This window comes from Phalaenopsis equestris, unplaced genomic scaffold, assembly GCF_001263595.1.
Source record: "Phalaenopsis equestris unplaced genomic scaffold, ASM126359v1 Scaffold000287, whole genome shotgun sequence".
NCBI classification, from domain to species: domain Eukaryota; kingdom Viridiplantae; phylum Streptophyta; class Magnoliopsida; order Asparagales; family Orchidaceae; genus Phalaenopsis; species Phalaenopsis equestris.
In genome coordinates, this window is record NW_018164729.1 from 834,709 (window position 1) to 852,460 (window position 17,752).

The following is a 17,752-nucleotide window of genomic DNA, read 5'->3' on the forward strand; positions in this document are numbered from 1 at the left end:
CAGTACTATATTTAAAAAGACAAATACACCTCATGCATAGTTTTACAGCACCAAAGAAGCTGCCCCACACGGAGCATGCAATCTTCACCAACAACATTCCTTTATCCTCATACACACCTTTTTTTTTTTTCTCTTAATAACGATCATTTCCTAACAGAAACATAAAGGTCATCAGATAGAATAAACTAGCTCATAGAGAACCAAGCAGTGTCCAGGCAAAGCAGTTAACAGTACAAAACTTGAAACCTGGCAAAAATTATATGGTCACATAAAAACCTGGAAGGAAAGCAAAAAGTCATTTACTACCAATCACGATGGCGATCACGATCACGATCTCTGCCATAATCCCGGCTTCTCTCATATTCGTAATCTCGATCCCTGTTTCTCTCCTTCTCATAATCCTTGTTTCTTTCTCTGCTCCTGCTTCTGTGCCTCTCTCTGTCATACCCCTGCCCTCGTTTCTCTCTTTTCCTGCTCATCTCTGTGTCACTATGATCGCTTGCTCTGTACTTGCTTTTCTCTCGCCCATTTCTTTCTGCAAAATTTTATCAGCAAGTTAGGAAGAAAGCTCAACTGTGACAGAGATGATCATTTTTGCAGCAAAAAAGCAGATACTTCATGCACAACAGCTATCAAATTATTATAAAGGTCGCAGACATTATTTATATACAGCTACAAAAGGTTTTCCTTTATAATCGCAAACGAGACCAAAAATTTTATAAACAAAATTCAATCTATTTTTCTTGGGAAATTTACATCCGCAGCGCGCAATTTTCATGGATTTTACGTGTCTCGCAACTAGACTGCCTATACTTGAAAATGTGGATTTCACTATTAAAAATGAAATAATTAGTGATATTCTTGATGTGATACGAAATAATTGGGTGGTGTTGCACTTCTAAGTGTAAAGATGGAAATTTTGGTGTGAGATACATAAATGCATAAGAATTGAGTATATGCCCCTTTTGTGTCTTCAACCAAATGAGGTAAATGTGATTCGGTTCAAATACTTTCTGCCATTGCAATTTTCTTTCTGCTTTCTTCCTCTCATCTCACTCAACCAAATTGAATTTTATTAAAAATAACATCTAATCTCATAATATACTCTTATTACATAATACTCCTCACATTTAACCACTCATTATATACATTGTATAAGTGCATTTGTTACATAATATCCTCTTATTAAAAACCATTTCTCCATTTTATCCACTCAAATTTAACTCTGGAAGCTTGATCGCCATTATTATCCTCACTCTTATGTGTAATAAATTCAAAATACTTATCATACCTAAAATAATATTTTACCTTCAAATAGTATTTAATTGATAATAGGGCATTTTCATGCATAACATCTTATATTAACTTAAACTTTCATATTTACATACATAACACTCAAATCTTTGACATCACATCAAAAATACCACTATCATTTAATTTTTAAAAGTAAAATAGGGCTTTTCAAACACAAATTTTAATATCAAAGTGTTATAAATGTAATATCAAACTTTAGGAGTTAGATACATAAATGCATAAGAATTGTGGTATGTAAATTTCATCAAAAATAATTTGCAGCACACCAACTAAAACTGCATATCATATACTTGATTATCATTATATTAATTCTAAGCCTTTTATCTTCTAATTATTTTCTCAGTTAGTCTCATTGATTAGAAATTTTCACAAAGCATATATAGAATGCCCCACTTTGAATATCCTTAATAAGCACCTTATAACCATTACAATATATATGAACTCAAAACTAATCATCTAACTAATCCTAATGTAATTGAATATTTTGTCTCAACTCCACAGCCACTTCATATATCAATCAAGGCTAAATCGCACATGTTTTGAATAGCTAAGAGCTTCAACATATCTTCGACACACTTCTTCCTTTCTCATTAAGCACCTAATCAATTCTCATAATGCACAATCATATCCATTACAAGTTTCCAACGGCAAATATAAAGATATGGAGTTGCTTTCTTAGTCTTATTATAAATTTCACCATTAACACGAAACTCGCTTATACAATCGATATCCCTAGAACAAAACCAGATTGATACTCTGAAACCACCACTGTCAATCACAAGTTTGGATGAGAAAGTTGAGGGTTAATTTTGGGTCAGCAACTAGAGATAATACTTAAATGAAAATCCTTAAATGAAATTAAATTAAAGTACAAATTTTAAGTCATAAAAGTGGGTACTTCTAACTATCGTCAATTGGATTCTCAAGCAGACAAAAATATCAAACTGGAAATCAGAATACATCAAGGACTAATAGCAAACTAAAATTTCTGTCCATTATTTATAGTAGCACTGTCAAATGAAGTTGATAAAAGAAGGGAAAAGGTAGAATGGTCTTTCTTATTAGAAACTACATTATGCAATTAAAACAAGAATTTCAAAAAAGCTGAGAACATGGAATAGAACACATGCTGTATAATTTTGGCGAGTGTGAAGAACAAATATCCAATAAAGCCCTAGCAAAAGAAGTTTCAAAAAAAGAGAAATGACTATTAATTGAAGACCTCTGAAGTTCAACTAAAATACGTGATCAAACTGAAATCCACCAGACTTTGCATTACAATAGTTAAAAAAAATAACCCTATTGTATACACTCGCACAAAATGTTGTTGCATGAAAACAAAATAGCTCGAATGACCAAGTTGATCATGGAAAAAATACAATGTTGAGATGGTTGATATGGTTATGCATTAAATGCTCAAACACTAAAAGATCAAATTTCAACTGTCAAATATTTAAAAAAAAAATGCAGCAGCAGAGATTGTACAGGACGAGGAGGTCCAAAAAACATATCGATAAGTTATATATCCCTCCAAGAGAGAACAAAGATTGGGTCAATGGGTAGCGAGTATTACATCCAGATTTCATAGGAACGATTATGTAGTATTGTGATAGTATTTGTGGTATTCAACTGTAATACCACAGAATACTACCAATCCAGACCCATCAAGACGGAACTCATCCGGACGTAATAATTTTCCCATCATTATAGCACAAAAAAAGAAAATAACTAAAAGGTATGTTGAGATTAAATTAACCAGTTGGCCATCGGCTGCTTAAAAAGATTAGCTCGTCCAAAAATTCAACAGCAGCTCTTCACAGAAAAAAGGCACAAAGGAATCATTAGCAAGAGACCAATAGTGTAATTTGAATCTCAAGTCGGATACATTTCTCACCAAGATGGAATCAATTAATTAAGCCCATCAAGTTCAATCTTCTAAACCCGGTAAAATAGGAACATAGCCGGGAAGGACTCACGCGGAGTGTGTGAAGCCAATCCTAGAATTAATAATAACGCACATTAAAGTAGGGTGAAATCAATTCAAGACTAAGCAACAAACAAATTAATCTCATAATCCCTACCGATCGCCATGACACCAGGAACAGGCTGTAAGCATGGAAAAGCCAATCCCAAGATTAATATTGGAGTACAATCAAGTAGAAGGAGAAATGAATTCTCATCTAAAGTAAATAAATAAATAAATCGCCTAATTTCCTATGAATTGCAATGGCACCCAAATGAGGTTACAACCAAGGAGCCACAGAGTGATGAAGGATTTCACAGGCTACAAGTTACTCGCAGCAATTACTTCTGCTGTATGCAATGGCAAGGAATACAAAGTGGGTGGTTTTTTTATGGAATATCTGAGGCTGGTGTTTTTACCAGCACCTTTACATAGTGTGTGCCAGTGATCAAAACAAAAATAAATATGGCCTAAAAGAGTCATGTTTCACCAACAAGCAGACACAACAGGGCTAGCAGTAAAAAAAAAATTGGTTACAAATTTTAATGCTGCAACACAAGAAGCACGAAGAAGGATATGAAAAAAAACCACAAATAAAGATGAAACTAGAAGTCCAAGATGTTAATGATTGAATTACAGAGAAAATATATGAATAAGCACAGATAAAATGAACGAAATTACAGAATATCAGAAGAAGAAATGCAACAAAAAAAGGAACAAAAGAGCACGAGGTAAAGAAACATTCCAAATAAAAGATCAGCAAGAACTATAGAAATTGTTTTCCCCATTAGTTAAAATACCATCACAATAATATGATGAAGCATGAGGGTTTAGCAGGAAAGTCGCAGACAAACCATCATATACAAAGGAAATAGTTTCAGATAAGTCGTCATATACAAAGGAAACAGTCCAGATACCCTCTAAATGGACAAACGACCTCAGCTTGTGACAGGGTCTTTGGGTCTGGACTCTGGACTGAGGACTTTGCCACAAAAGTTAAACCAAGCTTTAAATGCAAATCTGATTTTGTTTCAATCTGTGCCACAAAAGTTAACCACAAAAGTTAAACCAAGGTTTAAATGCAAATCTGATTTTGTTTCAATCTGTGCACAGGTGAGAAGCCCACTGCAATATAATGAATGCAGGACAGTCTAGACATGTTCAATGCAAAATATTTTCTTAAACGTAGCGATGGCACTAAAGTACAGTCCAGATACCCTTTAAATGGACAAACGACCACAGCTTGTGACAGGGTCTTTGGGTTGGGACTCTGGACTGAGGACTTTGCCACAAAAGTTAAACCAAGCCTTAAATGCAAATCTGATTTTGTTTCAATCTGTGCACAGGTGAGAAGCCCACTGCAATATAATGAATGCAGGACAGTCTAGACATGTTCAATGCAAAAGATTTTCTTAAACTTAGTGATGGCACTAAAGTACAGTCCAGATACCCTCTAAATGGACAAACGACTTCAGCTTGTGACAGTGTCTTTGGGTCTGGACTCTGGACTGAGGACTTTGCCACAAAAGTTAAACCAAGGTTTAAATGCAAATCTGATTTTGTTTCAATCTGTGCACAGGTGAGAAGCCCACTGCAATATAATGAATGCACGACAGTCTAGACATGTTCAATGCAAAAGATTTTCTTAAACTTAGTGATGGCACAAGTAGCAAGCCCGCTACATCATATAGGAATCAGCCAAACCAGTATCAAGATTTAAACCCATTGAGTGGTTTTTTAAGAATCAGACAAAACAGCAGAGATTTGAGGAATTTGAAGAATTTAAAGTAACTGCAATGAGCACAGGTTTGGTTAAACATTCAAATTCAGTAGTTTATATGTTGCTAGGCGCATATGCATAAATGAATGAATATATCTGCACGTGCTTGAATCCTGCTTATTACACGGCCAGACTCCACACCATTGCTTCCACACTGCACAAATCTATTATAAGTACCATCCACAAAGTTCATCAATGTGAAAGAGTCAATAGAGAATGGCAATGGAGAGCTACGTGAATACTATTTCAAGTAATCAAAAAATCCTCCGTTTTCGGAGCCAAATATAAAAATGAACATTGGATGTTTAACTAAAAATCATATTGTGAAGCTTTAATTTGGATTAAAATAAATTCTATTTTCATGGAGAAACCATTCTTTTTTTAACTGCATAGAAAGATCAAGCATTCTTTCAGGAAAAAACTGACAGGAATGTGGCTTACAGATAATAAACCAATATTTTATCATACAGTAATTTTCCTGAAGCTGAGTCCGTAACCAAACAATAGTTAGTGCTCAAGAATAATCACAAACTTCTAAGTTGTGTGTGCTTTCTTCAATTAATTCCGAAATTATTCATTACAAAACAATTTAGTTAAAAAAAAAAAGCACAAAAAACAAGATGAACAAGTTACCTAATTCATCAACCTCCCATCCAGCACGACCAGAACCTGGAAGGGTTTGAGCAGCTTCAGCCTGCTGGGCTTTTGCACGGTATTTCTTTTTGAGGTTTCCAAATTCATCATACATCTCTCCATCATCCTAGAAGTTTAATTTAAAAAAAATTTACATGGCTCAAAAACAACTTAAAATGTTAAATGAGGCAAACCTCAGCTTCTTTACGGCGTCTTTTTGTTTCCTCTATTTCCTCTTCATCTAGTTCTTTATAACCACCACCTCGACCCCCTCTATAAATTCCAATAAGTAAATGTAAGCTTCAAATACAGAAATAAACCAACAAGTACAATTTTAGGTTCCCATTGTTATAAAAGGCAATCCAGAAAATTCTCTACAGTAGACACCGGTGTTATTAAAAAAAAAAAAAAACATTCAAATACAAGTAGTTGCATTGCAAGCATAACGAATTGTACAAAACTATTTTAACCTTGATGAAAATACACAAAGAGACTCTCAATATGCTTGATCATTCTTAACATGTTTTTTATATCCATAAGCATCCGTGACAAAATGGACGCTAAAAGAAAGCAATTGAGAATATACTGCATGCCCGACTAAATTACTCATGGAAGCTAACCTACAGAAATTATGAAATTGACAAGATAACTAAAAGATACATGATATCCATCCACATAAATTTATGTTTGAACTGAAAAGGAATTGACCAAGTCTTTTCCTATTTCAGTTCGATTACATCAAGGACAGCTTTCAGCTCATATCTTTTTGTGTTAGTTATGGACGCTTTTACTGGACATTCACAAAAGGATGTACCTTGGTGTATGCTTTTTTGCTAATAATATCTTTCTTGTGGACAAGTCTATATAAAGAGTTCAAGAAAAATTTGAATTATGGAAGTCAACTTTTAACTCTAAAAGCTTTCGTTTGAGTAGATCAAAAATTGAATACATGGAATGTAATTTCGCGGCAGTAGATCTAGTGGCGAGGTTGTAACAATGGATGATCAAGTCATTAAAAAGGAGTGAATGTTTTAGATATCTCGAGTCTATTGTTCAAAGTGATTGGTGATATAAATCGGAATGTTATTAGTAGAATTCAAGTTGGATGGTTGAAGTGGAGGAATGCATCAGAACTCTAAAGTGAACCTGTTGTGTGATATAAAACTGCCGCTTAAAGAAAATTTTATAAGATGGCGGTTAGACTTACAATGATTTATGGTGCAGAAGGTTGGTCTAAAAAGAAGAAACATAAAACTAATGTGTTGTTGAGATGAAAATACTTGGGTGGATGAATGGCTTTACACTTAGAGAGAAAATGTGAAATGAATATATCCATGAAAAGGTGGTTGCAGCTCAAGTGGCAAATAAGATTAGAGTCATCTTGTATGGTTTTGGTCACATTAAATGTCGACCTCTAAAATGTCGACCTCTAATGATCCTATTAGGAGAGTAGATATTTAGATGTGACTTATGGTGAGAAGGTAGAGGTAGACGCAAAAAAAATCTTGGGCGTGTTGTATAAAAAGATGATCTTAATCTATTCGAATTAAATGAAAATATGACACTCAAAAGGACACAATTGAGAATAAGGATTCATGTAGCCGTTGGGATAAAGGATTGTTGTTATCGTTGTTATTGTTGTTATTGTTGTTGTGTGTATAGTTGCTGATGGTAATTAATATTAATATCTTAAATTTATTCACCCATTTTTTCTAAGAAAATATCAAATTCGCAAGTCTTACTTACTGTGTCTAAAGAAGTCAAATCTTGCAATTTTACTAATACAGACAAATGCAAAAGAGAACATGTCACATGAGATTAATCACCCAAAAATAGCTCAAGCAAGCAAAACAGTAAATCTAGACTTTCGAATGTTTATTGCAGCAGCTCATAGATATTCATAGACTAGGAAATCTCAGCAAACATCACTGAAAAGGAGCCATTAAGCCCATTTACTTAATTCTAGAATTTCAGGTAACATACGGCACAGCTGATGCTTCAAATTTAATAACCATGAAGAAAGTGAAAATCCATATCAAACTGTAGAGATGTCTCATGATACAATATTACCTGACACCACCTTCATTGTGACCTGGTTTATTGGTGTTACAGATATTACACTTCAAACGCTTTGCCCAGTTGATATTTCCACACCTGTATAACCAATCATAAATACTTGAGTGCTAACAAATTAAACATTATACAAAACTAAATCTAACAAATAATGCCAAGCTACTCAATGGAACGGAAAAGAAAGGATTTAAGCGAAAGAGAGAGAGAGAGAGAGAGCCGGCTCGAACTCAGCTCTAATGAGCTCACGAGTGGAGCTTATCAAGCCACGAGCTCGAGTACTAGCTTAAGAAGACACGGCTCACTGGCTCACAAGCTAACTCAATAACCAAGATGAAATTAATATATTATATTAAATAGACAAAAAAAATGATCAATGACTGTTTTGGAAGGAGATTAAAAACATAGAAAGGAAAAACTGTTTTGGTAGAAGACTCGGTACATTGATCAAACAAAAATCTTTGTTATCAACATTATTCCTACATTTCATTCTATTCAGAATCAATTTGGGGTAAAAATTGAAGACTATAAGTCTGACAAAGAAAAGGATTATTTTCATTAAATTATCACTGCTTGCTTCAAAAAGATATTCATGAATCATTCTAATAAATATGTTAACTTAATACTCCACCAAAACATTACTAATTTAAAGAAATATCCCAAAACTGTTTCGGGAGAAGATGTAATTTCTGCAATAAACATGATAAATAGACTTTCCATCATAAATATCAGAGTATAATATCCTGGAATGCCTTATCAAATTCTATCCACATGTTGGAATGTCTAATGATCATGAAACTATAATGCCAGAATCGATCTCTTTTGTTCATATTCATACAACAACAACAACAATAACAACAACAACAACAAAGCCTTAATCCCACTAAATAAAAAAAATAAATCATATTCATAATTGTGTTTTTGTTCATATTCATAATAAAAATAAAAATAAGAAATCGGATACCGGAGTGGTTAATTGTGTTTTTTAGTTATTCTTTTATACAAAAATTTGCAAATCTTATCTTCCATATGGAAAATTTTATAGATATAATGAGCTCACATATGCTAAAAAATAAATCTAATCTCAAATACTCTTATCTTCATGGGAAGGTTTCGCTAGGAGAAACTAAAGAGAGCGGTCACACCAATTTTGGCCCTCTAGAACTACCTTTCATCCTATATATGCCCATTCAAGAACAGGATGATCCAAATACCATTGAACAAAGTATTCTGAATGCCGCTAAGTCCACTCCTGAATTTTTACACATGCAAAACAAAAATCTGCCCATATTTGTAATTGAGATTTCTACATATGTACCCAAGAAAAAAAGTTGTATTATAGCTAATGCGAGTTCAAAATGTCCTCCTGGGAACTATTAATGAAGGCATTATAAGCTATGAACTTTATTTGCATGTACAAACTTGACCTTGAACTTCCTATTATGGCTAAAAATCACCCATATTTACACAAGATAAACATTCTATCGATTGTCTCACCATGTGTAACTTAAATGCCTTTCTCCACACATTAGAAGATTCATAGTGGGTCTAAATAATTTTTCTATTCCAATCACTTTATCAAGCATTATCAAAATAGGAACAGAGAAATGTTATGAGAGAGAAAATTGATGCATTCGAAAAAATTAACATGGTGGAGATTATCAATAAGACTAAAGAAATGAATGGTGTAGGTTGCGAATAGGCCTTCAATTTCAAGCACAGAGGTTGTAGCTCTATTGAAATATATAACATAAATGCAGTTGGTAGAAGTTGCACGCAATCATATGGAGTTGTAAATCAAGAGACCTTTGCCTTTTTGGCAAACATAAGCATAATAAATATTTTTTATATGATCGCTAATCTCTATTCTAAAGCACTCATCATCTCTTCCATTAGCTGGATACTTCATTGACTTTGATATATTAAATGTAAATTCCTGGTCATTGACTCTCATAATTAACTCATCTTGTTGTTCATCTATCATAGCTCTTCTAGTGGCCAAAAAAGTCTATCTAAAATGATTGAAATTTCTTTATCTTCCTCAATATCTAACACAATGAAATCCACAGAGAATATAAATTTATCTACTTTTACCAATACATCTTCTACAACTTCTTTTAGATATGTGGTTGAACGATCAGCCAACTGAAGTGTTACAGTAGTGGGAGATATCTCTCCTAAGCCTAACCTTCAAAAAATAGATAGCGACATAAGGTTAATACTGACTCCCAAGCCCACTGCAATTGGTTGCTTCAACAATATGAAGTGAACAGATTCTTCTTGCATGGGGAAATAGTAGGATAACTTTACATGACCATCCCACAATTATTTGAAAGAAAGAACAACTTAAAGAATACCATATATGGGATAAAATAGTCACAGAGAGCCCGGTTCAGGCGGTTTGGTAAAATGACAAAAGGAATATCGTATAAATAAAAATGAAGAGATTGTTCCTTCTTCAACCATTCAGCTAGATTTAGAGTGACAATACTCCTAAAGGATGTTGATAATATCATTATTATCTGAAAGAATAAAAAAAGCAAAATTTCATAAAATATTTAAACAAGAAATTTGACATAAAGGAGCTTGGATAATTAAGTATTTCCTTGAAATTGAACTCTCTTAAGTCTCATGGTCAAAGCAAATCATATTTATTTCCCAACTCGAAAATAAAAAAATTCCCTTGGAAAACTAGGTTGCTAAATCGATTGTGACACTTATTAATCAGAATAAAAAAAAAAGTTGGACGAAGCAAAAAAAAAATCTTTGAAGAAAAAACTATCAGCTGAAAAAATATATCGGAGATTGATAGGAAAGTCTATCTGTCATGCTCCACCTAGCCAGACAAAACATACTCCACAGGCATTATTAGTCAATTCATAAGTGAAAATAAATTCACATTAGAAACCAGCACAGATGCCGATATTACAAGTTCATTAGTGGAAAAAAGAACAACATAAAGTTATTACATACTTTTTGGTGGAAATATGCTGGCGCAAAGAAGCAAAAATAGAATGTAAGGAATTTATAAATTAACATGGCAAAAAATCAACCTAAAAACACTAAGAATCGAGTGGGAACTTTGAATGGAGAATATGGAGAATTAAGTGTGTGTGTGTTCGCTAGAATTCGATTAAGTTTACATAGATGTAAATAGTTTTTCTATTTTTTTATGGACTAGTTTCCTTTTTTTTTCCTAGAATGATCTCTACGTTGTCTTCATCAAATGCTTTCAAGAAATAAGAAATAAATCATATCTACATTTTTTGCTCCCAAAGCATAATATAAAAATAATAAAATTTGGGAATCAAGTGATAAAAGCATGATTATTTAGAAAACATTAACCCACGAAGGAATGCTCCAATATCTTTTAGTCTTTTCCATCTTCTGTATTTCCTTCTATCATTTTTTCCAGGTTATCTTTCCTCAGCTATAAATAAAAATTAAAAAAAAAGCCCAATCCTAGAATTAACCCTAGGAACTTGGGGTGGAGTTCTTACTCGTTTTCCAACTTCATACAACAAAAGAACTATTCAAAAACATCTATAATAACAAATTCCATGCAAAAAATAAGCAAATAAATATTGTTCTGAAAGAAACTCCTAAATAATTCCAGTTTGATATCGAAAAGAGTCTTACATTGGGCATGGCCAATCATTAGGACCAAATAGTCCAGTAGTAGGGCCAGCTACTGCTCGACCACGCCCGCCAGTCTCATTGCTACCACGACCTCTTCCTTGCCCGCCACGCCCAGCTCCTACTCCACTAGCACCAGCAGGACGAGCAGTCCCACACCGATTGCATACACCACGGAAGGCAAAATTTACATTGGAACAACTGCTAAAATAAAGAAGCATAAGAAAAATAGTATTTTAACCTCGCAAAAGTTTCGCAAATATGGAAAAGCAAAAGAAAGGGTTGCTCACCAATATCACAGCACAGACCTTGTATTTGGGCATAACCAATCTCCATCTTGCTGCCATGATTTCCCTAAAGCATCAACATGCCCTCTGCCTCTACCTCCAGAACCATCTATTTCGTCTTGGCCTACTAAATCACCAGATATATTTGGACCTCCAACAAGATTAAATTGTTCCACAGATTCTTTCGTCTTTGACTCTGCTATATAAACCTCAATAATGCTTCCATGAAAATCTTTGTTATTAAACCACTCCACAGCAGCCAAAGCTGCATGGGGATCTTCATATGTAACCGTCGCGTCACCCTTTGGTTCATCGGTAGCTTTGTCTCGATACAACCAAATCTTTGGTCGGCCACTCCTCTTGTCCTTCTAAAAAATTAAAAAAAAAAGAGAGAAGAACCTAATAAAAAACTCGCATGAAAAATAGTTTTTCATGATTACAGAGCGCAGCTACAATAAAAAAAATAGAGCTTTAGTGATGGTTTTCCATAATACCTTGTGAAACCCATACCTTTAGCAACCCTATGGTGCCAAAATATTCAGCCAACATATTCTCATCAGTTCCAGGTGGCAATTTACAGACATATACACATCCATTAGAGGGGACTCTTCCTGCGTAGGTTGCCATACCAATAGACAAGTACTGGCTACAGTAAGAAAATTAAAACAAAGGTATTCAGTATCCATGCAAGTCTGGAGTAGTATTCTTTTATCAGGACTCGACAACTATTAATTAACCTGAATAAAAAAAATCTATCATCAAAAGCTGCTATTTCAATGCAAAATTAACTTTATAATCAGAAACAACAAGAAATCAAAACATGGTCTCTAAACTTATCAGCAGAGGTACTCGAGTGATGCACGACGGGAAACTAACATCAAACCTAAATACATATGGAAAATAAAACCTAGAAAGTCAAAGTGATACAGCCATTCTTAAACTCAAATCCAAAAATGGAATAGCAGTAACAGTAAATATATTATTCCATCAGTTTTATAGTACATGGCATGCAATTGCTACAAGCTTTAAAATCTAAATCTAAGACTTCATATTGTTGTTTCTGCTATTGGAAACTTTCAAGTTAATGATACCTCACTAAGCCAACAGTAAAAAATAATTTTCCATTAGCATATTCATACATCTTACAAGAAAAACAATATTACAGAGTGACGAATGAAGACATAAATGTGATGCATAACCATCTAACAAGAAGACCTCAAGTATGAAAGACAGCAATAATTTATATCCAATGGTTCTCGAAATATCTAACTTCTATTATCTCATATACCACATTCCACTCTTCGATATAAATAAGGTTGTATTTATTAACCCTTTCCTTAAATGCATACTTAAGCCTGCTTTGCTTTGTTTTTCACGTATATTTTCTTGCATGATCTTGATGTTGGCATAAAAATTTACCCAGGCCAAAGGATTAAGAAAATAAAATATTACATGGTAGATATGGCCACTAAAAAAATGTTAAAATATTTTCTCATGGATATATAGAAGCTCGGTACCAGCTTACACTTGTAAGGAAGCCCAATAACTCGTGAAATCAATCAATCATAAACAAGAGAAGAAACATAATGCACGAAGAACGATATCAACTAATGTTAATACACACAAAAATAGTATAGAAAATATAAGCAGAGTAAATGATGATAGACGAACAAGAATAACACGAAAGCTCAGCTGTCTGAAAGTAAATCTTTTAGAGGCTTGCTTATACCCTGGTTTTTTATATATCTAAACAATGGATTTGCGAAATCTTGCCAATATCAATATTTAAGGGATTTAGAAATTCCTCCAAGGTCTTGTTTTGAACGGTTGATCGGGATACTGCGGCGGCTTCGCATCTAATAAGAATGCACAACAAGAAATCTCACCTTTAGAGACCGAAATATGAATCTATCACATAGACGAACCACAGGAAATGGCTTCTTCAGACAGATCCAAGCAAGCAAGAACTACCGTGAGAAGCGATGACGATTAGGGCTTCTCGTTCGTCAATTTTGTGTTTTCGCACTTACTGCCCGGAAATGCGCATTGGGGAGATTTTCGCATTACTTACTAAAATTAAATTTTACTTTACCAATTTCCCCTTAAAAATCTTGGGAATTAAGTAAAAATTCAGTTAGTTTGGAGTCCAATGAAACACCTACACGTGGAGCTAACATAAAAAAATAACTCGTTATCTTATGATCATGTTCGGTAACATATGAGAATATTCATCTCGTGTTATTCCGCGTTGTTCAGGTGTTATTGCGGTTGTATTGATGTGTTGTTGTGTAATTATAACATCAGGAATATTTTCATAACATAATAATACATGAATATCATCAAAATAATATATGAATAACGCAAAATAACACGAGGGGAATATTCTCTTGTGCTAAAATGATTTTTTTTTATTTTTTTGTCACCTCCACGTGGCGTGATTTCATTGAACTCCAGACGTAATATTTGTTTGGAATTAAGGGTGTAAAGGAGGCTTGGTAGTGTTATGTTCGTTAAAAATTATTATTATTCATGTCCAGCTCTTTTATATTTCAAACATAAAAAAATGTGTTCATATTCAGCTCGTTTGTTTAGCGAGTCGAACACGAGCTGTTCTTGAACAAAGTGTCGTTTTGAGAACCCAAATCATGCAGTCATAGAAAATGTTAAGTATTAGGTCAAGATTTGAATCTTATTGTTTATATTAAAACATCATTTAAATACAATTTAAAATATTTTTAATCTATTTTTTAATTAAAAATTTTAATTCATTATAAATCTTTGTGGATTTGTAATTAATTAAAATTTTTAAAAATACTAGTCATCAATATATATATATATAACGAACAAATAAATCCTTGTTCGTGTTTGGTTAGTTAATATGTCGAGCACAAAAAAAGTGTTTGTGTTCGGCTTCTTAACTTAGCGAACCAATAAACCCCAAGCTTCTTAACGAGCCGAACACGAGCTATACGTGAACAACGAGCGGTTTTGGCAGCCCTACTTGGAATTAAAAGTATGTGGCTAAAAATTGTTATATATTTATACATGCAACATTTAAAATTGAATATTTATTTATAGAGATATTAAATTTTTAATACCACACCAAATTGTTATTATTGTTAATTTTTAAATATAAAAGAATGTTTTGATATGATTATAAAAATATTTAAAAAAAAAATGAATATTAAATTTATGTGTTTATTGTATAAATGTATTAAAATTATGCGGCATGCATGTAAATCCTCTTAGACAATGTTGTATAAACTATATTAATCAAGCTAATCCAACTAAGGTTATCTGTATTAAATCTATGTTATATAATAATAATAATAATGCTATTATTGTTATTACATATTAGAATACTAGAAACGACAGAATTAGAGATTAATATTTCAACATTGCATGTGCATTCATTGCACATAAAAATAAATAAATAACCGAAATATAATGAGCCAAAATTTTTACATGCAAAATCCTAAAAAGGAAAAAGAATGGGGTCTATGCCAATTATAATAATTCACTATATATTTCAAGTCCTATAATTATTTTTTTTTCTTCTTAATGGTATATAATTAGTTTGTTATCTGTCAATTGTTAAAATAATAATTATTAAATGGTAACACAAATTAAGGTATATTAGTTGGACAATAACACACTTGGGATAGTAATTTAGCATAAATTCCAAGGTTTGAGTTGATTTATTCAATTATGGACTATCATTTCAATGTTTATATATCTCAACAACCTTGGCATTAAATGTTATTGAGTTCAATAGATTCCCCCCCCTTCTCTCAATCCACTAGATGTGAGCATAAACATGTCAAATTCAAGATAATTCAATTAATAATCAGAATATTCCAAATAAAGTTAAAGTGTTTGAATCAAGATTATTTGAACTCAAACTAAATCACTTTTAATTTAGCTCAACTTGCATTGTTAGTGTATGCACAAAAATAGCCTGCATGGATCCCGTGGCAAGCTGAGGGAGCTTATTCACAGTGGTGGTGTTTTAAGAACGCCACTGGCTGTTTGGATAATGTGTTACGTAGAGTTACTCTATGTGCGGAGTCGAATGAAATCACGTCACGTGACGGTGACAGAAAAATAAAATAAACTTTGTCCTGTAACACAAGAAAATATTCCCCTGTGTTATTCAAGTGTTATTGTGTTGTTCATGTGTTATCAAGTGTTGTTGATCTGTTATTGTGTTATTATAATACCGGGAATATTCCCATAACACAATAAAACCTGAATAATATAGAATAATACATGAATAACACAGAATAACATGGGAAGAATATTCATGTGTTACCAGGATGATTTTTTTTACATCTCCACGTGACGTGATTTCATTGGACTCCGCGCTTAACTCTACGTGCGGAGTCCAGGTGCAATATTTTTTCCTGTTTTGGAGACGTTTTTAAAAACGACGTTCGCAGGTTTGTATTAAACGTGAATCGCAGGTAGGACCCCGCGATCCGCGTTTTGTTTAAGCGAAAGACATATGTGGCCCCGTAGTGCTCGTCTGTCATCTCACGCTCGCCTGCTTCCTTCTCGTGCACGACCGAGACCTCACTCGTCTGCCCTAGCTCATCAGTCCCCCCCCCCCCCCCCCCTCTGCTCGCCTCTCCTCTCAACGACGAAGACCTCTCGCTCAACTCCTTGCCGCACCAAAGCCCCGCTCGTCTCCTCTCCTCTCTGTGCCAAATAGAGCTTGGCCTCGCCTCCCTCACGAGACCTGCCCCCTCTCTCGACAGAAACACGTTCGTTTCGTCTCCTTCCTCCTCATCTCATAGAAATCCGAAGTCTCACCAAAGCATCTTTTCTGAAGGTATAATTTTTTTTTTAAAAGCAAATTCAATTAATGCCTTTGGCTGCCACAATTTCTCACCGACAAATGGGTATCTACATATAATTTTATTTCATTAAGGATGTCAACTATTAATTATGCTTTCTTAAAATGAGTATCTGTTTATAATTTCATTTCAGAGGCAGAATGGTGATTTATCCAAAAACGGTTGTTTTTCAAATGCACAAACCAAACAGTCAGACAGTTTCTCCGGATCAGCTGCTTATCAGCAGCTTATCGAGATAAACAGCTTATCTGGATAAGCTAGCTAAACTGCAGCTGCCCCAAACAGACCCTCAATCATCTTTCCTCAGTCTAGCATTTCATTCATTGGGTACGATCTACTAGATATATTTGGATTCAACATCTTTTAAGGTGTGGTGAGCATAAATCGTGCCATAAATAAGAAGACGAGTAGCACCAAGGAAAAACTCTTCAGAGAGAACTATCCACCCCGGAGCGAACAACTCCATGACTCCACCCCGGGGTGAACAGCTCCAGGACACCACTCCAAGGCAAACAACTTCAAGACTCCACCATGGGATGAACAGCTGCAAGACTCCACCCGGGGCAAACAACTTCAGGACACCACTCCCCAGCGCGACTGCTCCAGGACTCCACCGAAGGAGCCAACAGCTCGAGGACACCACCCTACGACAAACAGCTCTAGGACTCCCCTTCTGATGGAGTAATTTTAGAACTCTTCTTCATGATAGGTTAAGGAACAAAAAACTCCCACGACCGACTTTCTTCTCAAATGAAAGGAGCCAAGCCACATGGCCAAACCATCCCTGAATAAATAACCACACTTTAAAAGAAGCTCATTTCTCTGGAAAATTCAGAGGCTAGAAATGGTAGGGCAGCAAAATGAATGGTCCATACCTGTAAGATCAATACGGCCGGAAAATGCTGCCCTCTGGAGTCGCCTGCGGTGTCGCGCATACTCCCCTTTCCGAGCATTATCTATCATCACGTCGCTTAACTTCCTCGAAACTCTCGCAGGCGAGCAACCTCAACAGGGAACCGAACGCTTCAGCAGAAAAACATGCCGCGTTGCTCCAGAGCTTGCCTTGCACTATCAGATGCTGTCCTTGCGGAAGAAGACATCTTCTCGAGGCTTCAGTGGCGGCGGCGGCTCTGCTTCCTCTTTACGTAAGAGCGGGGAACAGCTTAGCCCTTGAAGCGAAGGTGAAAAATTTTCTTAAGACCATAAGAGGTAC

General features: G+C 34.5%; 2 protein-coding genes across 7 annotated transcripts in view; one reads left to right on the forward strand and one right to left on the reverse strand.

The window, feature by feature from the left end:
- LOC110025083 (transcription initiation factor TFIID subunit 15) overlaps window positions 1–17,752 on the reverse strand; it is a 27,851-nt gene continuing 10,099 nt past the window's right edge. The window contains exons 1-8 of one of the 2 annotated variants that reach the window (XM_020725345.1): window positions 13,570–13,744; window positions 12,194–12,329; window positions 11,705–12,051; window positions 11,400–11,597; window positions 7,761–7,844; window positions 5,885–5,963; window positions 5,691–5,817; window positions 1–535 (exon numbers count right to left, since the gene is read on the reverse strand). In XM_020725345.1, coding sequence (XP_020581004.1) covers window positions 303–535; window positions 5,691–5,817; window positions 5,885–5,963; window positions 7,761–7,844; window positions 11,400–11,597; window positions 11,705–12,051; window positions 12,194–12,310 — 1,185 coding nt within the window. In that variant the 5' untranslated portion in view covers window positions 12,311–12,329; window positions 13,570–13,744 and the 3' untranslated portion in view covers window positions 1–302. Of the gene's footprint in view, window positions 536–5,690; window positions 5,818–5,884; window positions 5,964–7,760; window positions 7,845–11,399; window positions 11,598–11,704; window positions 12,052–12,193; window positions 12,330–13,569; window positions 13,745–17,752 lie in introns of those variants that run through there. The other variant, XM_020725346.1, reaches the window with a different exon arrangement.
- LOC110025084 (methyltransferase-like protein 7A) overlaps window positions 17,343–17,752 on the forward strand; it is an 11,609-nt gene continuing 11,199 nt past the window's right edge. For 3 of the 5 annotated variants that reach the window (XM_020725348.1, XM_020725349.1, XM_020725350.1), the window contains exon 1: window positions 17,343–17,720. In XM_020725348.1, the coding sequence (XP_020581007.1) occupies window positions 17,439–17,720 (282 nt within the window). In that variant the 5' untranslated portion in view covers window positions 17,343–17,438. The remainder of the gene's footprint in view (window positions 17,721–17,752) is intronic. The other 2 variants (XR_002294084.1, XM_020725347.1) reach the window with 1 other exon arrangement.